General features: G+C 38.3%; 1 protein-coding gene across 1 annotated transcript; it reads left to right on the top strand.

Moving 5' to 3' along the window:
- Positions 1-1,426: 1,426 nt before the first annotated feature.
- Positions 1,427-15,260, top strand: LOC143867348 (uncharacterized). The gene is made up of 7 exons (XM_077376081.1): positions 1,427-1,515; positions 5,814-5,956; positions 10,104-10,346; positions 11,397-11,663; positions 12,236-12,376; positions 12,479-12,796; positions 15,220-15,260. Exons 1-7 carry the CDS (start codon positions 1,427-1,429, stop codon positions 15,258-15,260), a joined length of 1,242 nt encoding a protein of 413 aa, XP_077232196.1.
- The last annotated feature ends 2,839 nt before the right edge of the window (positions 15,261-18,099 follow it).

Below are 18,099 nucleotides of genomic sequence, written 5' to 3'. Positions count from 1 at the left end.
TATGAACACAAGCACTCATTTGATCTGTAGATATATTGAAGGGACACAATTAAGAACATGTAGTGATGTGGTGTCATTATCTTCACGCAGGAATAAAAGAGAGCAATTAAGCAAGAACATGGGATTAAGAATCACTGATTTTTCAAGGGTTTGGAAGACGATCAGAAGCTAAACGATATCTGAGAGCTTAGACTATGCTCAAAAGGCAAGCATAATTTATACTTCACATCTTAAACAAGGAATTACTAACTAATATGGGAAAATTTCAATTCCAATATAAGATAGCCTTTTCTGGATTTTTGAGCACAAATATCGAGAGGGAAGGCCAAAATCAGAATTCAAAAGATCACTCCTGATGATAGCAATTTAAATTCACGAATGCCCAAATGAAGAATCATGAGAAAGCTGAACCCGAATGCACCACACTATGCCCTTGGATCCACACACATCTAAAGTATATGATTCAACAGGAAGTTAGAGAACTCCTCTTTGCGGCATTAGTTTTGTCTCTTAAAGGCTCAGACACCAAAATCACATGAGAAAGAAGACAACAAAATTTAAGAAAAATCCAACTATGGTGGGTCTCAGGACATGGCCTAAACTCTCCTACCCACCCTTCTTCTTCTTCTTCTTTTTTTCGACCATCTGTCTTATCTCTTTTCATTCAAAATACCTTCATTGTTTTGAAGGATGGCCTCACACATAATTCAGTAGAGAAAAAAAAGGGGAACAAGCTATATTTGTTCATCCATGAAAGCATGATAAGATCAATATTAGCAACTAGGGGTGTTAATACTGATATCACAATTTTCAATAATCATATCAAACTTGCCTTGTTCATTTTGCCGCTAAGCTCTTATGAAGCCTGCTATTATCCGGAGGAAATCTACTCCATATGGATAGGAATAACTAGATGATCATAATGGAGGCTAAGTAATGTCCGAAAGAAGCAAGAAAAAGACATTAACATGAGAATCACTATTTTAATACCTGCAAAGAAATCGGCTTGCTATTTTTCCCCAAAATGATCCTAAAAGAGTATCAAACGCCTAGCATTGTTCTAAGAGAGAAATCAACTAAAATAGAATATGCAATCTGGTTTTCATGCAATTTCAGTTGATAAGTGGCACCGACACTAAAAAGCTTTTATCAGAAATCGTCTTCAATCCAAAAATTAAAGTAAGACGGGCTTAAAACATAGACTCAATTCATGCAGTTCTATGAGATAAAAGAGAATCAAACCTTAAGTAAGAAGTGACAACCACAAAAGAAGAGCAATGAGAAAGACAGAGAGATTAAAACAAATTACCGGAGAAGGGCTGAAGAGATTTTGGTCTTGCTTTCTTTCCGGAATTTCGAAGATGCGATCAATTCCGAGGATGTCTTGATTTTTTTTTTTTTGCCTTCTCCGACTACTTCCTCAAAGATGGTGCAGATGGAGGTGGATTTTGGTAATCGAGGAGTTGCAGAGCTGGTGGAGATGATGGTGATGGCCGGATTCCATGGTGGTCGAAGGTTGGAGAAGGGCGGCGAAGGTGGTTCGGATAGAAGGTGTCGGTGGGTGGAAATGGTGGCTAGGGCCGGATTCTTGCCGGATTCCGGCTAGGATGGCCGGGGAAGATGATGGCGGTTACTGAAATTGCAGAGGTGAGGGTGATTAGGGTTCGGTTGGGAGGGGTTTTGGATTATAATAAAATGGGGTTTAACTAAATGGGTTTAGGCTAATAGAGAATGAGATGGGTTTGATTGGGGTTGGAATAAAGGTGGAAGGAGAAGAGGGTTTACTGAAATTTGTTGAGGATGGGTTTGGATTCCGATGGGGTTTGCCGGATTTCGGCCGGAGAAGATGGTTTTAAAAAAAAATGGAATGGGTGTGGTTGATGATGGTGAGGTTGATGGTAAATGGCTGAGATGGGTTTGGTGGGTGTGAGGTTGAAGATGGAGGTGGCGACTGAAATTGCAGAGGTGAGGGTTGCGGTGGAAGAAGGATTTGGTAGATAGAGATGGGGTGGAAGAAGAAGGGGGTGATAATTGCTACAGGAAGGGGACGGAGCTCCGGTGGAGTTGACGGGGAAGATGACCGGAAGTCCTCCTCCTTTTTTTTTTTTTTTTGCTCTCTGCCTCTCTCTCTTTCTCTTTTGCAGAAAATGATCGAGCCCCCTTGCCTCCTCACGAGCTCTTCTTTGAGGTTTTATATTTAGGGTTTTATCCTTCACTCTAATCCTAGCCATCCATTTACCACTTATTTTCTCTTGGTTGCTGTCAGTCTTTGATCTATTTCCCCAACCCTCATTCTATCGTAGAAGCCCTAAACACTAGAATGTTCTAATCCAATCTAACCCTAACCTCAGCTGTTTTGATCCAACAACCCATGTCCATTGCTTGTAAAGAAAGCAAAGCCAATTTTACTAAAATGCCCCAAGGGTAAGACGATTTTATCCTCTTGCCACTACACTCTACTTCACCTTTTCCTCTCATCAATGGGCACTCTCACTTGATTGTTTCACCCCCCTTTTCTGCAATAAAGAGAGATAACATCAACACTACCCTGCTTTGATAGTTGCACTCCTGCTTGTCAATTAGTGAACACTATGGGTCAATAAAATTTTGGTGTTTCTTCGCATTTGGGTTTGATTCTTTGCGAATTTCGGAATTTGAAACTTGGCTTCCAGGAGATTCTGAAGTTGACTTTAAGACTCGAGTTTTGGGATATTTGGGAATCAGAATTTTATTCGATCTCGGGAATTTATTCGATTTGGTAAATTGGGGTCAGGTCGAAATGGGGTGTCTACAGGCTTGGGTGAACGTCTTGACTTTGTCTTGGCTCTTGTGACATCCTCCAATTTTCACTGCATGTTGTGAGGTGCATGAGGTGTCACCAATGACTTGTTCAACTCCAAGCTTCTTTTTGACACTTGCTTAGGAACTTATGAGATCTTCTTAATGATGAGCTTCTTTACTTGAACATCTTCAAATGAGGATGTCTTCACTGTAGGTGCAAGCTCTTGGTTATTTTGATTCTTGATCCACAAGTCATGTGCTGTGACGAGTTGTGTAATGAGGATTATGACATGAAATTTTTGTATACAACACGACTTCTCAAAGCAACACATTAGTCTGACAATGCTAATCAATTTGTGTGTGCAAACATCAAAGCAAGAAGGTAAGGTGAATGATTGAACCCATGTGCACCCTTGGGCTTACATATTTCAATATGAATCTCTGAACCTATTTCTGAACACTTCTGTGGAGGCTTGGGAATTTCTGAAACCCTGCCATATGGGGGTAGTACAATTGCAATTCTGAAACCGATCGTGGGGGTAGTATACTGGAACTTCTAGCCCGTCAGTGGGATAAAACGCTGGCCATGTCGACTTGTATCTGAACTTTAAGGAACTAGTTCCAACACCGTGGACTGTCGGTGTAAGCAATAACATGTCTTCTAGACCATGCCGATGATTCTTAAGTGTATTTGAATTCTGAACATCTTTTTTGTTTTGACCATAACTTTGATATTGAATTGCTCTATGTAGACACCCCATTTTGACCGGACCCTAATTCCCCAAAATTGAACCAAAATCCCCAAAATCGAATAAAGCTCCTGAAATATTAGTCCTAAAAAATCCAAAAAAATCCCTGTTATGAAGCTTATTGAGCATTGTTGTAGTTCAAGAAACCCCAGAATCCTGTTTGTACTCTGGAAGAAGAAGCCCCGGTCTTCTTCTTCATTTTCTTTTAAATTGCAAAAATTCAAAGTACCCTGAGCTGTGATGGTAGTAGCATCCTACTACTCGAATCCTCGAGTACAGTGGGAATTAGGCAAGTAATGGCAGATGAGTTGGTGTCAATATCAAAGCTTGGGTGTGTTATGGTTATTTTCTAAGACGAAAAGAAAAGGATGATAAACTTCAGAAATTGAAATGTAGTGCATTATCGGAGCAAGGGAGTGTCAGCATCAATCTATAAATCATTTAGAGAAGAAAAGCTAGTTGGGTTAGTGCCTTCATTAAATAGGGGTGTGCGGATATCAGCCTCTATTTTGCATCAAGAGTGAGAAAAAGGCAAAATGAGTGTGTCAATATCAAGGCATGGTGGATACCCCTTTTGAAAAGAGATGGAAGGGGACCGGTTGCAAGTAGAAAAAGGGGTAGTACATATCATTTCTTTTTATTATTACCTGGACCACCTGTTATGAATGGAAAATTCAGAATGAGCATGCTAAAAAGGGCTGTCAATGGGATGAATGGACGGCATCTTCTCTAGAGGGGGCTGCCTGTATGAAGAAAAGGGGTGAAAAATTATCATTTCCCATTACAAAGCTATCGAATAGGGGTTTCTGGAAAAGGGGGGATCTCATTTGGAGTTGTAAAAAAAGGAGTAGAGCTCGATTCCCATCGCTCATCTTCTCTGTCCAGCCCATTCCTGCAGGCCAACCCGAGCTCCGGCTCCGGCCCACCATCGTCCTATCATTTCTTGTTTCTTTCACCCTTGTCTACACTATAGCGATCTCCATTTTCTTTCTAAAAAACCCCTAGATTCAAACCCTTTCTTCTTCCGAACTCTAGATCTTTTGTCCCCCATCTTCTTCTCCACCGAATCACCATTACCACCTCTGATTTTCTTTTCTCAGCCATACTCAACCTTGTCTCTCTTCTTTGTTAGATCCACCATTAATTTCATCACCAAACCCTAATCAATCTGAGAAAAAAAAACTAGATCTAAAGCCATTTCAACCACTAATCTTTTCTATCTCCAAGAAGCTTCGCCGGAATCCAACAATCTGCCATTGCTGATCCATCTCCTAAAATCCTAGCTGGAGAGAGGGTTAGAGTTTTGGATCTGAGATTTGAGAGAATTAGATAGAGATCTAAGGTTGAGTAGAGTTTGAGGGGAAAAGATTTGCAGAGAAGTTACTAATTTTGAGAAGAAATTGAGAGATCGGGAGGAATTCTAAAAGAAAAAGAGAGGAAGATCGGAGATAATCAAGAGAATAAGAAGGATTCATAAAGAAGGAGAAATTCACAGTCATCTAGCACAGGAAAGTTAGGTCAAACTTTACCTTCATGATCTTAAGGTTCCATTTTTTCCCCCTCTTTCAGTGTTTATAAAATTTTGGATTTGATTTCTATGCTTGATGCTAGTTTAAATATATTGCTAATCTTGGTGACGTATGATTATAAATCGATGAAACGATGGTCAATGTTTTGATTTATGCTGATGCAAAGAAATTAGGACATGATTTATGTTTACCAATACAGTCAGTCATAATGTACTGAGATTAATTATGTAACTGGTTGAAGAAAGTAGTTTTGTGATCCTTAAGCTATTTGAGGATGTTTGTGCAGAATTGATCATGTGCAATGAATAAATGTAGTGATGCTCATTTTAGCTTCCATAATTTCCAATTATTGTTGGCTTTGTTCTTTATTGGTATATTAGGTAAGATGACTTAGTGTAATTGTTATAGTATTGATGTTAACCCTATTGAAAATCCACTTACATTACCACTGGTAAAAATTGGAAGCTCCGGTAATTTTTGCGTATTTCAGTGATTTTCTTGAGAAGGGTTTGAGAAGAAGGCTGTCGCTTTGTCTCTTAAGATCAAGGTTCATTTTAAAAGAAAAGGAAAAGGAATGTATTTTGGGGTTTGGAGATTTGATTTTGAGAAGAAGAAGAAGCGTTGGAGGAGGGTTTGGATCTCTTCATGTTCAAGAATTTCATCACTAGAATCCTAGTTCCTTCACTATTTGAACCCAATTTCGCTATTGGCATACCAATTTCATTATTGTTTCCATTAAATTTCGCCCTGTTAGTCGTTATTCATTGGATATCCGAGTTATCATTTCTGCCACCGTTACTTTGGCCTTATCCAAGGTCTGTACGAAGAAGGTTTTTGTTCTTCATAAGGATGCATGGAGAGAAATTCTTGCCCTTGCTTTAAAGGAGAAGCTCAAAGGTGAGCATGTATGGATTGCAAAGGGGCTTCCAAAGAAGGAATTATGATTCGTTCCTAATTTATCGATAACTCGGGTAGCTCAATATATATATATATATATATATATATATATATAATTTTTTTTCTAGCTTCCGGTATTTACCATTACATGGTTTCCATAAGTTGTCTGAAAATATTTTGCCATGCCTGTCATGTTTGGGCTATGGATATGTAGTTTAGAATCGTGATGGTGATATCATTTCTCTAAAGTACTTATGGAAAACTAATAATAGCTGCACCATTATATCTTGATAATGACACTACTTGGGATTTTGATTGTTGATGCTTCAATATATTACTTGCAATAGTGTTGTCATACATGTGCATAATGCTTTCTTGGTTATCCAAATTTTAATTACATGTGGCATAAAACGAGTAGAGTGTTGTTCAAATGCCATGATATAAATAGAAATTTTTGGTCACCTACTGTCTTGATATTTACATTTGTACAGTTAGGCCTAGCCCAATTGTTCTTGTATTTCCTTTATAATTATGGGGTATGATTTAACTTTTCACTTACTCTATTGTTAACTGTCATGTCTAAATTTTGAAAGCTAAAGTTGCTGTGTATCATGTGGGGATTATTTATATAGTTTGGCAGTTTTATTTTATTTTTTGACTTGGCATGACATCTTCTCAGCAATCAATCTCTTATTTAAGATAGTTAAAATATATATACATAGTCAAACCTTTTGTTTCTTATACAAAAACCAAGGTATTTAGGATAATTACTGCAAGGGCGATGAAGGCGATAGCCCAAGCCCATTCTTAGAGGTATTTATGGATCATGATAATACCCTCTCTCCTCTTCTTTTCTCTTATTTAGGTAAAGAATCCTCAGTCTTTTAAATACTCTGAGACCTTTAGTTCTTCATTGCAAGGGCGATGAAGGCGCTAGCCCAAGCCCATCCTTTAGGGACTTGCTCAGTCCAAATAGCACTCCCTTCTTTAATTTGGAAGACTAGCCTAGTCTTTTGGATACCCTTAAGCATTAGGAGCCTTTTTATTATAAGGGCGATGAAGGCGTTAGCCTAAGCCCATCCTTAGAGGAATTTACCGGATCATGGTAGTACCCTCTTTCCTTTCCCTTCCTCTTCTTTAGGTAGAGATTCCCCAATCTTTTTTAGATGCCCTTACACTTTAAGTAGCCTATCCATTGCAAGAGCGATGAAGGCGATAGCCTAAGCCCATCCATAGGGGACTCGCTTAGTCCAAGTAGCACTCCCCTCATTTTTTTTTAAGACTTGTTCAGTCTTTTATATATATATATATATATATATATATATATATATATATATATATATATATCCTTTAAGACATTAGGAGCCTTATGATTGCAAAGGCAATGAAAGAGAGTTATCTGGAGCTTTCCCATCTAGAAAGACAAGCTATGTCTCAACAGAAAGATCAAACCCTTTTAGGAGACAAGCTATGTCTCGTGTAGAAACGCCACACCCCTTTTTGAGGAGACAGGCTATGTCTCATGTACGAAAATTCAAACCCTCTGGAGACAAGCTTTGTCTCATTGGCCCTAATTATCTTTTTATTTTAGGAGGCATGTCATGTCTCATTAGAGTTAATTTCAGAGTCAGTCCTTAGCATAGGAATCTCTCCTTAGCTAGAAAGTCAGTCCTTCAGTTTCCGGAGTCAGTCCTATCATCATAGGGGTTAGGATTCTTTCCAAACTCTCATCAAATCATGTGATTTTTATCCACTCTTGCAAGGTATAGGATGCTGTCCAACCCTTGCAGAGTCGTGATTCTGATTTGTATTGATATGGTGTGTCCTGTCGTGTGAGTGTCCCTAGAGTTAGGAGGCCTCGAGTTGATCGGTTAGACATTTAGTCGAACTGATGGCTAGATTAGGAAGCATATAGTCAGCCCATGGTTTTCTTTAGGATGCACAGCCTAGTTACACATAGGATGTAGGGCCCACCTGCATTAGCTTAAGGCTAATAAATTTGCATTAGTTAGGGCATATAGAGAGTCCTAAAAATTACAATTTACTTGAACTTAAATAATCGTACAAAAAGCTTTAAAAACAAGTCGAGTGTAGTGGATCGAGTCTAGGATAGCGGTTCTAGATGGTTAGGCATCGCAGTTTAGAATAGGTCATCGAACTACGTCGACTCTGATTCTTCCCGAGGCCGGGATACGTAGAGCAGCCAGGGTGGATGGCCATTCTGGTCCGAGTCAAGTCCTGCATTAGAGTTTTAGGATTTGTCTTGTCTAGTCATGTATAGAATTGATTTGTGATGTGTGTTTTGCTGTGTTTTCTTACTTTCATGTACAGATCCTATGCCTTTAGCTATAGCATGCATGTGTTTGCACACCAGAACTTAGACACCAATTAAGTTTGACATTCATAACCTAGTTATTCTCAAGTGACACTTCTTTCGTTTATTTTGTGTGTAGTTATTATTCATCTCGGAGACATGCATGACTAGGTAGACGTCTTCTCTGAGATATATGTTCCCATTTCATATGACTTTCGCTCAAAATTCTCCAAAATCAATAACAAATGGCATAAGAGACCAGGTGCTAGCACTTGGGCGGACGAGGTGCTCTTCGGACCTTCTAAATTCGTAACCAGGCACGAACCTTCTTTTTTATATCTCTGGTTATCCGTTGCAACAGAGCATAGTATGGGATCCATGGCCCACTTCCTTGGATGATGACTCTTCTTTGTTTAAGGTACGCCTCGAATCTGGGCTAGTCCCCGAATCGAGAGGTATCTCCCTTTGTATCACCACTCATGCTGTGAGAGGCACATTCTTTCGAGAGTTCCTTGGTAGAGCTCTCCATTCATGTGGATGATCTGTAGAGAGACTTCTTCTGTCTCGTGTGGGGCCCGTCCCCCGCCTCTCTCGGATCGAGGTCCACACTCTAATGCACCTTTAACACAAAAAATTATTTGATATGTACCTATAATTATTGTTGTACCTATTGTTAAGTTGAGACCTCAATATTCAGCTTTGATTCTGTTATTTGACCCATATTGAGTTTTGGCATGCTTAGACCTGTACTTAGAGTAGTGCTTTATTATATACTGAGCTTTTCAGCTGATTGTGGTTGTATAACATTTTTCAGATCTTGACCCTTGTGAGGTTAACGAGGAACATGACACTTAGCACTTGAACCAGAATTTGGCTTGGAGATTAGAATAGTTATTTTCAGTTCATTAGGAGGTGAGTTCTTTGAATAAAATATAAAGACCTTATTATTTTATTTTGTTCTGACTCAGGGGAGAGCTAAGATTATTGGGTCCGCATTAATTGAGACTTTAATATTATATTTATGAAATGCCAGATTATTTCCATTATTGCTTTGTAGCCTTGTACATTTGTAGGACTTGTCTTGCAGGTGTACAACGCTGTCATATCCTACTACACCTAGGGTGGGGGTTTGGGGTGTGACAGAAAAGTGGTATCAGAGCCTAGGCTTTAGGTCCTAGGTAGAATCATTTGAACAAAGGACTTTGATTGTGAGAATTTGGGATTTAGGTAAGGAGCACTTAGGAAGCGCTTGATGGGTTTGTCTCTTTCGGGGATGCCTGACAACACATAAATCAGTCGCGCAATCAGGGCCCAATTAAAAATTCAAATGCACCTGGGGACACTTGGGGGGTATGCGAGTTTGCAATTGGGTAAGAATCACAAGAAATATAAGTGACAGATATTAGTTCCATTTGGGAATGTGCTGTATTACTATATGAATACAATATATGTATGTAACAATGCTTTATACAATTTTCCGATATGCGTTTTATTAGATTTAGGAATACGGCTTACCGAATTAGTACGATGTGCCCTTTTAGAATTGGAAATAGAGAAATGTTAGCAAATCTTATCTTGCTTGAGTTGTCTGACTTTGATGTGATTTTGGGAATGGACTGGTTGTCAACCCATTATGCTTTGGTAGACTGTAATAAGAAGGTAGTAAATTTTGAAATCCCGAGAGGAGAAGTTTTATTTGAAGGGAATGGAGCTCACTCGACTCCTATGGTTTTGCCTGAAATGCAAGCTTGTCGAGTTCTTAGACAAGGTTGAGAAGCTTTCTTGGCATCAGTAGTTAAAGTAAGTGAGGATGAATTGAGAATATCTCTGTAGTCAGGGAGTTTACAGATGTATTTCTTGAAGACCTTCCAGGTCTACCTCTAAGCAGAGAAGTTGAGTTTACTGTTGATTTGGCTCCTGGAACGGCGCCTATCTCTAAGGCCCCGTATCGTATGGCACATTTGGAAATCAAAGAATTGAAAAGTCAGTTGGAGGAACTGTTAGAAAAACAGTTTTGTACGACTCAGTGTTTCACCTTGAGAGCACCAGTCTTGTTCGCTAAGAAGAAGGATGGAAGTATGAGGTTATGTGTAGATTATAGAGAATTAAACAAAGTTACCATAAAGAACAAATATCCGCTTCCGCGGATAGATGACTTGTTTGATCAATTACAAGGGGCATGTGTGTTTTCAAAGATCAACCTTCGATCAGGTTATCATCAGCTTAGAATTAAATTAGAAGAAGTTTCGAAAATGGCCTTCTGAACTCGGTATGGCCATTATGAGTTTCTTGTCATGCCGTTTGGATTAACTAATGCCACTGCAGCTTTTACGGACCTGATGAATAGGATATTTAGACCATTATTACATCAGTTCATGGTTGTATTTATTGACGACATTCAGGTATACTCTAAAAGTCGCTCAGACCACGAGCATCATCAGAGAGTTGTCTTAGAGACCTTAAGAAAAGAGAAGCTATATGGGAAACCGAAGAAGTGTGAATTCTGGCTCGACTCAATCTCCTTTTTGGGTTATGTGGTTTCTAAAGACGGAGTATCCCTAGACCCAAAGAAGATTGAGGCGGTAATGTTGTAGAATAAACCAAATAATGTTCCTGAGATTTGTAGTTTTCTGGGTTTGGCGAGTTACTACCGCCGTTTTGTTGAGAATTTTTCGGGTATAGCTGCCCCTTTGACCTGTTTGACATGGAAGAGGACAAAGTTTGTTTGGTCAGAAGATTGTGAAAAGAGTTTTCAGGACCTGAAGAAGAGGCTAATCTCAACTCCCATCCTAACTCTGCCTGTTAGCGGAATGGGATTTACGATTTACAGTGATGCTTCAAAGAAATGCTTAGGGTGTGTGTTAATGCAGAATGACAAAGTGATTGCGTATGCATCATGCCAGTTGAGACCTTATGAAGAAAACTACCCGACCCATGATTTAGAATTGGAAACCGTTGTGTTTGCTCTAAACATTTGGAGGCATTATCTGTATAGAGAACCATGTGAAATCTTTACTGATCATAAGAGTTTGAAATACATTTTTACTCAGAAAGAACTTAACATGAGATAGAGGCATTGGTTAGAACTGTTGAAGGACTACGACTTAACCATAACTTATCACCCAGGAAAGGCTAACGTGGTAGCTGATGCTCTAAGTCGGAAGTCGTCTGTGAATCTGACAACTTTGATTACTTCTGAGAAGTATATTTTGGAAGACCTCCGAAGAGCAGAAATAGCAATTCGTGGTCCAAATTTTGGTGCAATAATCTCAGCACTCCAAATTTGGCCCACATTGCAAGAAAGAATCAGGATAGCTCAGGAATCCAACCCAGAACTTTGTAAAATCAGAAATAAGTTAGAAGAAGGATCTGAATTTCAAATTCCCAATGATGGTACCTTAATGTTTAATAACCGCAATTGTGTTCCGAATGACTGTTTTGAAAAATGAAAATTTGAAGGAAGCGCACAGTTCGTGTTATTCTGTACACACTGGAATTACGAAAATGTATTAGGATTTGAAAGAAAATTTCTGATGGAATAATATGAAAAGGGAAATAGCTCAGTATGTATCTTAGTGTCTAACTTGTCAAGTGATTAAGGCAGAACATCAGAGACCACCCGGAACACTGCAACCACTTCCCATCCCAGAATGGAAGTGAGAGGAGATGATAGAGACACTCGGTTTATTTCTCAGTTTTGGAACAGTTTGCATTCATCAATGGGATCTTCCCTTAAGTTCAGTACAACTTTTCATCCTCAGATTGATGGACAATCTGAAAGGACCATCCAGATTTAGAAGATAAGCTCAGGGCTTGTGTTATGGATTTGAAAGGATCTTGGGATGATCATCTTTCGTTGATTGAATTCTCTTACAATAACAGTTATCAGGCCAGTATTCAGATGGCACCTTTTGAGGCCCTCTATGGGAGGAGATGTTGATCACCTATATGTTGGGATGATGTAGGAGAAAGGAGTCTCTTAGGACCGGATTTGGTTCAGCAAGCAGTGGATAAAATTCAATTGATTAGAGAGCATCTTCGCATGGCACAAACTCGACAGAAGAGCTATGCAGATGTCAGACGAAGAAAATTGGAATTTCAGATCGGTGATAAGATACTTTTGAAAGTGTCACCTACCAAGGGAGTGATGTGGTTTGGGATTAGAGAAAAACTCAACCTGAGATTTGTGTGACCCTATGAAATATTAGAAAAGATTGGAAAAGTGGCTTATCGTCTGGTTTTACCTCCATCGTTGTCTGGAGTGCACGATGTGTTCCATGTGTCTATGTTACGAAAATATGTTCCGGATTCGAATCATGAAATCCAATTGGAATCTCTGAATCTAACAGAAGATTTCTCATTCGAAGAGCAACCTATCTGTATTGTGGATCGTAAGGATCAAGTCCTCATGCGAAGGACTATTCCATATGTGAAAATTCAGTGGTGGAATCACTCTGAACGTGAAACCACCTGGGAGCTGGAGGAGAAAATGCGGGAAAAATATCTGTTCTTAATTGAGAATTCAAGTACGTGATAAGTAAATTTTGAGAACGAAATTTTTGTAAGGAGGGTAGAATGTAAATACCCAAACTACCCCCCTTATAAAATTTTGGTCCCCTCTAATTAGAGGGGCGTTTTTCTTAGTTAGAAATTTGGCTTTGATTAGGGGTTCTAAAGAAAGTCTATAAATATTTTGTTTCATGGCTAAAACAAACCCTAAATGCTTTGTTCAGCCCTAAAGAAAGAAATTAGAGAGAAAGAAAGAGAAAACTCGATTGAAGGAGAAGAAGATCAAGACCAAGAAATTGGAGAAGCAATCGCAGAGCCTTCGACCGCAAATCAGGGTAAGAACTTTGAGTATTCTTCGTTTGATACAAACTAAAAACAAGATTGATAGATTTTGATAAAGTTTAAATCGATTAGAACTTGGTGTATGATTGATCTAAGGCTCTGTTCACTTGGGTTCCCGGGAAAGCAAATCCCTGGAAAATAGCCTCTTTTTTCCTTGACAAGACCTTGACAAGATAGAATTCTGGTGTTCACTTGCTTTCCTGAGAAAGTAACAAGCCTAGGTGGAAAATGTCAAATAATGACATGGAAATTGCCAAAAATGATGCGGAGATGCCTCTTTTCTCACAAGTGTGGGAAACCAAATCCCACTATTTTGGTCGGATTTGCTTTCCCGGGAAAACTAGTGAAAAAAGGTGGGCAAGCAGTTTCTCGGGAAACATTTTCCTGCACAGTTCCTGCGCACGTGAACAGGCGTGGGAAACCTTTTCCTGCACAGTTTCCCTGGATTTCTTTTCCTAGTGCCATGTCAGATTCCCGGGAAACCTTTTATTTTCCTTTCTCGGGAAAACAAGTGAACAGAGCCTAAGGGATGAATTCATGGATCCCTAAGAGAACTTTGATTTTAGAACTATAATTAGGGTTCATATCGATCCCTAAAAGATTTTATTAATTTTTGGTAATTAGATCAGAGGACCTTCGAGCTTGAAATTGGGTTTTATGGATTCCTCCTGTCGATACGAGTCCAACGGATCCAACCACGCGTGAATCAGATGTCAAACGAATGATTTATGGCCGTTTTAGTGTAAAAAAGGTGAAAAATCATGTTTCGGGGAAAACTAGGTTCGCACATGGGGCGGACGTCCATTTGAAAGTAGTTGGGAAAACTGAGAGATTCCCAGACGTTAGGCAAAGTTCCTTGACGTCCGGTGCGATAGTTTTTCCCTCGGCAGTTCAAACTTCAAAAATTCATAACTTATTCGTTTCTTATCCGTTTTTGACGCTATTGCACTCTACGGATATGCCGGAAATGTGTTCTTTCTGTTAAAACTACTTTCAAAAAGTTTTGGAGAATCTACAGTGATAAAATGTTAAAAATACGAAAAGAACCCTAGGATAGTTTACCGATTCTTTTCCGAAGGGACACCAAAAGGTGTCTTATGTTAGTAGGAGGACAAATATTTCTGGTAAGAGTGAAATTAATAATGAAACTCATGGAGAATATCTATCCTGGTAATTGCAGGTAACTAAGGTGATTAATAAAAAGGAAAAGTTTTCGTCATTAAGGTACGTAATAACGTACTACTTTGGGTATTTCGTAAACCCTATGCACTTTGAAGTGATATTGACATTGGAACCTTGTATTGATACCTTGGAACCTCTGAAATAGCCTTAGGTCTAGCATGCCTATTTATGCTTCGCCTATTTTGTGTGATACTGTTACTATTTTGAACCTTTGAAATAACAGTTCTGAACTCTGAACCTTTAAAATAACTGGTCTGAACTCTGAACCTTTGAAATAACAGTTCTGAACTCTGAACCTTTGAAATAACTATTCTGAACTCTGAACCTTTGAAATAACTGTCCTAGACTCTGATCCTTTGAAACTATCGGTTTGAATTTTGAATCTTTGGAACTATTTGAATATGAATCTTTGAACCTATTTCTGGACACTTCTATGGAGGCTTGGGTATTTCTGAAACCCTACCATATGGGGGTAGTACAATTGGCAACTCTGAAACCCACCGTGGGGGTAGTACACTGGAACTTCTGGCCCGTCCGTGGGATAAAACACTGGCCCTGTCGACTTGTATATGAACTTTGCGGAACTAATTCCAACACAGTGGATTGTCGGTGTAAGCAATAACATGTCTTCTAGACCATGCCGACGATTCTAAAGTGTATTTGAATTTTGAACATGTTTTTGGTTTTGACCATAACTTTAATATTGAATTGCTCTAATGCACCTATAACTCAGAAATTTGTTTGATATGCACCTATAATTATTTATGTGCCTGTTGTTCAGTTGAGACCTCAGTATTCAGCTTTGATTCTGCTATTTGACCCATATTGAGCCTTGGCATGCTTAGACCTGTACTCAGAGTAGTGTTTTATTATGTACTGAGATTTTCAGCTGACTGTGGTTATATAACATTTTCAGGTCTTGACCCTCGTGAGGTTAACGAGGAACAAGACGCTTAGCACTTGAACCAGAATTTGGGTTGGAGATTAGATTAGTTATTTTCAGTTCATTAGGAACCGAGTTCTTTGAATAAAATGTAAATACCTTATTATTTTATTTTGTTTTGACTCAGGGGAGAGCTGAGATTTGATTTGACTTTATTGGGTCCGCATTAATTGAGACTTTAATATTATATTTATGAAATGCTAAGTTATTGCTGTTATTGCTATGTAGCCTTGTACATTTGTGGGACTTGTCTTGCAGGTGTACGGTGCTGTCATGTCCTACACCCAGGGTGGGGGTTTGGGGCATGACAATTATCAATACCGAAATGGTTAAGTGTTAACCATAAGGTTAATTTAGAAATTATAGAAAAAAATGGATGGAGCTTTTATCTCATTAATTGGGAGGAAATATGTTTATTTAATTAAAAAATTAAATAAACAATTGTAAGTTTAGCTTATAGACCCGTTTTACTAAAACAATCATAATTTACATATCTCTTATCATAACTTAATGTTCATGTACTCTTTTCGAAGGATTTTGAAAGATCTACAACTTTGTAGTTTATGACTTTTTCTAATTAGGCCATTTAATTGTCCAAAAATGAGGTCGAAATGTGACCTACAGGCTTATAGCGGGAATGTTGAAAAAAAGAAACAATGTGTGAGATATTTTTGGGATTGTTTTTATCCAATAAAGTAATCCACCTTTTCTTACCTTATAAAAACCTCAATTTAGGGATTTCTAAAAGTCCAAGAGTTTCTAAAAACATTCCCCACATTGTTTGATTTCTATTTTTAAAAAAGCAAAATAGCTTGTTTCCAAATTGGAGCTTCCAATTATCGCTAGTTTCCATTGTTTGTGGGATTTCTCTAGAAACTTTGGATTGTGCATATGAAAATTGTAAACTCTATAAATACAAGACTAAGGAATAGTTTTTATCTTCTTCTAATTCGATTCTATCAACTAGTGTTGTCTTTTCTAAGTTAAAGACAAACATCCAACCAAGCTCTATTGATTTAAACATATATTCCTATATTATAATTTGATTTAGATCAGATTATAAAGTAAAAAAAGAGTTGTTTACAAGAACCTTCACGCAATCAAAAGAATCCATCGATTCAACTTGCGGTTTTGCATCGATTAGATCGCCGACAAAATTTTGAGGAGTAGATCAAGTGGACGAGTTCCTTTTTACATAATGGTATTTATATTTATGTTTATTGAATCACAATAAAATCAATTAGACCCTAGGAATTCTCGGTTAGAGCAAAATTTTTGTTCTACACGGTTTATTCTTCCGCAACGTGTAGCGATTTTGCTCGGAGTTTTTACAACCAATCTAACAAGTGGTATCAGAGCTAACTAGGGAATAGATTAGGAGGCTAAAAAACCAAAGATAGATCATGCGGTGATCCGCTGTGAGTCCGGACGTTTATCCCGGATATCCGAGGTTCCTAGTCTATGTGTTTTTAATAAACAAAAGGCTGTTTGTCGAAAAACAGCAAAACTGAACCGCATGGTGGGTTTCTGGACTGATCGCTTTTCATGGTTGGAAAGTAGACTTGAATACGAATCCAACGCATCAAGAATTATCATAATCCGAAGTGCGGTTTAGGAGATAAGATTTTTCAAAGTTTAGAAAAAGTTGTTGGAATTCAGGAAATTAATTCCGAAAATTGATTTGGAATTTTATTTTTCCACCCCAAACGATTTGAAAAGCCTATAACCCTGCCATAGACTTTTATAATAATGTCTTGGGGTGTTTTTAGCATGATCAGATCCTTGAGAAAGCATTCGAGTAACTATATCCCACTCAAGGTTACTCGAAAGGTCATGCTATCTGGATTGTGTTCCCAGTATAGAACAATTTTGTTTTTAACGATCTTGTTTTCTAGCAAAATTTTGTACGCTTATTTATTAGACCATATAAAAAGGTTCTATGATGTTTCTAATTAAAATCAGGATGTTTATGTGTTGATCAAAATTGAATTAACCCGGTTTTGTGCGAATTAATCGTTATTGGTGAAAGATGGGCAAAAAGAAGATTGGACCTCAATTCATGCATGATATGCATGATCTTTTTATGGATGTTAAGATCTGATGTGATGATTTATTTCATGATTTATAATATTAAAGTCTGCAATGTAATTTAATTATTTCAGTTTTTTTATTACTCCCTCTGGACAGTTGGGCGGACGTCTGGTTTCCCATGGAGATTGATTATGATGTATAGATTACCTAGGCTAGTGTATGACACTAGGTTAGTTTATATTTGTTTGTCCAAGACCAATTGAAGATGAGATCATTCTCTTGGTGCTTAATTGATGGATAGTGAAAATTGTGGCATGATGATGCTCCAAATTGACTGGCAGATAGAGATGGATTCAATCCAACCAAAGCAGAAGCCACTTGTTCACATGCCAAAGCAGAAGCCATTGTAGATTGTATAGTTTTCCTAGGCGTTGGGTATAACTTAACCAAGCATAGGGTATTGACGCCCAAAGGATATACATACTTCAATGCTTGGAAGCCGAACATAAATCGGATCTCATAGGATTAGATGAATCCACTTGTTCATTGTTGTTGAATAAGTTTTCGATGCCCATTGGAGAAATTATACATTTCTCTTGATTCACGAGGTTGAGGGGCCTGTGAATGAGACGTGCAATGGGCAGTTCCACCGTAGATCAAAATCCCAGATCCGATGGACATGTCATGAGATTAACTAAAATGGTAGTTTTACTAATTATGCCTCTTTCCTTTTCGCGTAGATACCATGGCTTCATTCAACCCATTAGCTAAGATCCTAGATGAAAATAAGTTAATTGGTCCAAATTACCTCGATTGGAAAAG

This window comes from Tasmannia lanceolata, unplaced genomic scaffold (genome assembly GCF_043159265.1).
Source record: "Tasmannia lanceolata isolate RefF3 unplaced genomic scaffold, GAP_Taslan_0.1 ptg000003l, whole genome shotgun sequence".
Taxonomy (NCBI): Eukaryota; Viridiplantae; Streptophyta; class Magnoliopsida; order Canellales; family Winteraceae; genus Tasmannia; species Tasmannia lanceolata.
This window is presented reverse-complemented; position numbering and strand designations above follow the sequence as displayed.

What these genes read in the sequence shown, in the direction of transcription:
- LOC143867348 (XM_077376081.1), top strand. Translation starts at nt 1,427, where the DNA reads ATGGTGCAGATGGAGGTGGATTTTGGTAATCGAGGAGTTGCAGAGCTG. An exon ending in CGCTAAGAAGAAGGATGGAA is followed by an intron (nt 10,347 to 11,396) that starts GTATGAGGTTAT and finishes CTTATCACCCAG; the next exon opens with GAAAGGCTAACGTGGTAGCT. An exon ending in AAAATTGGAATTTCAGATCG is followed by an intron (nt 12,377 to 12,478) that starts GTGATAAGATAC and finishes ATGAAATATTAG; the next exon opens with AAAAGATTGGAAAAGTGGCT.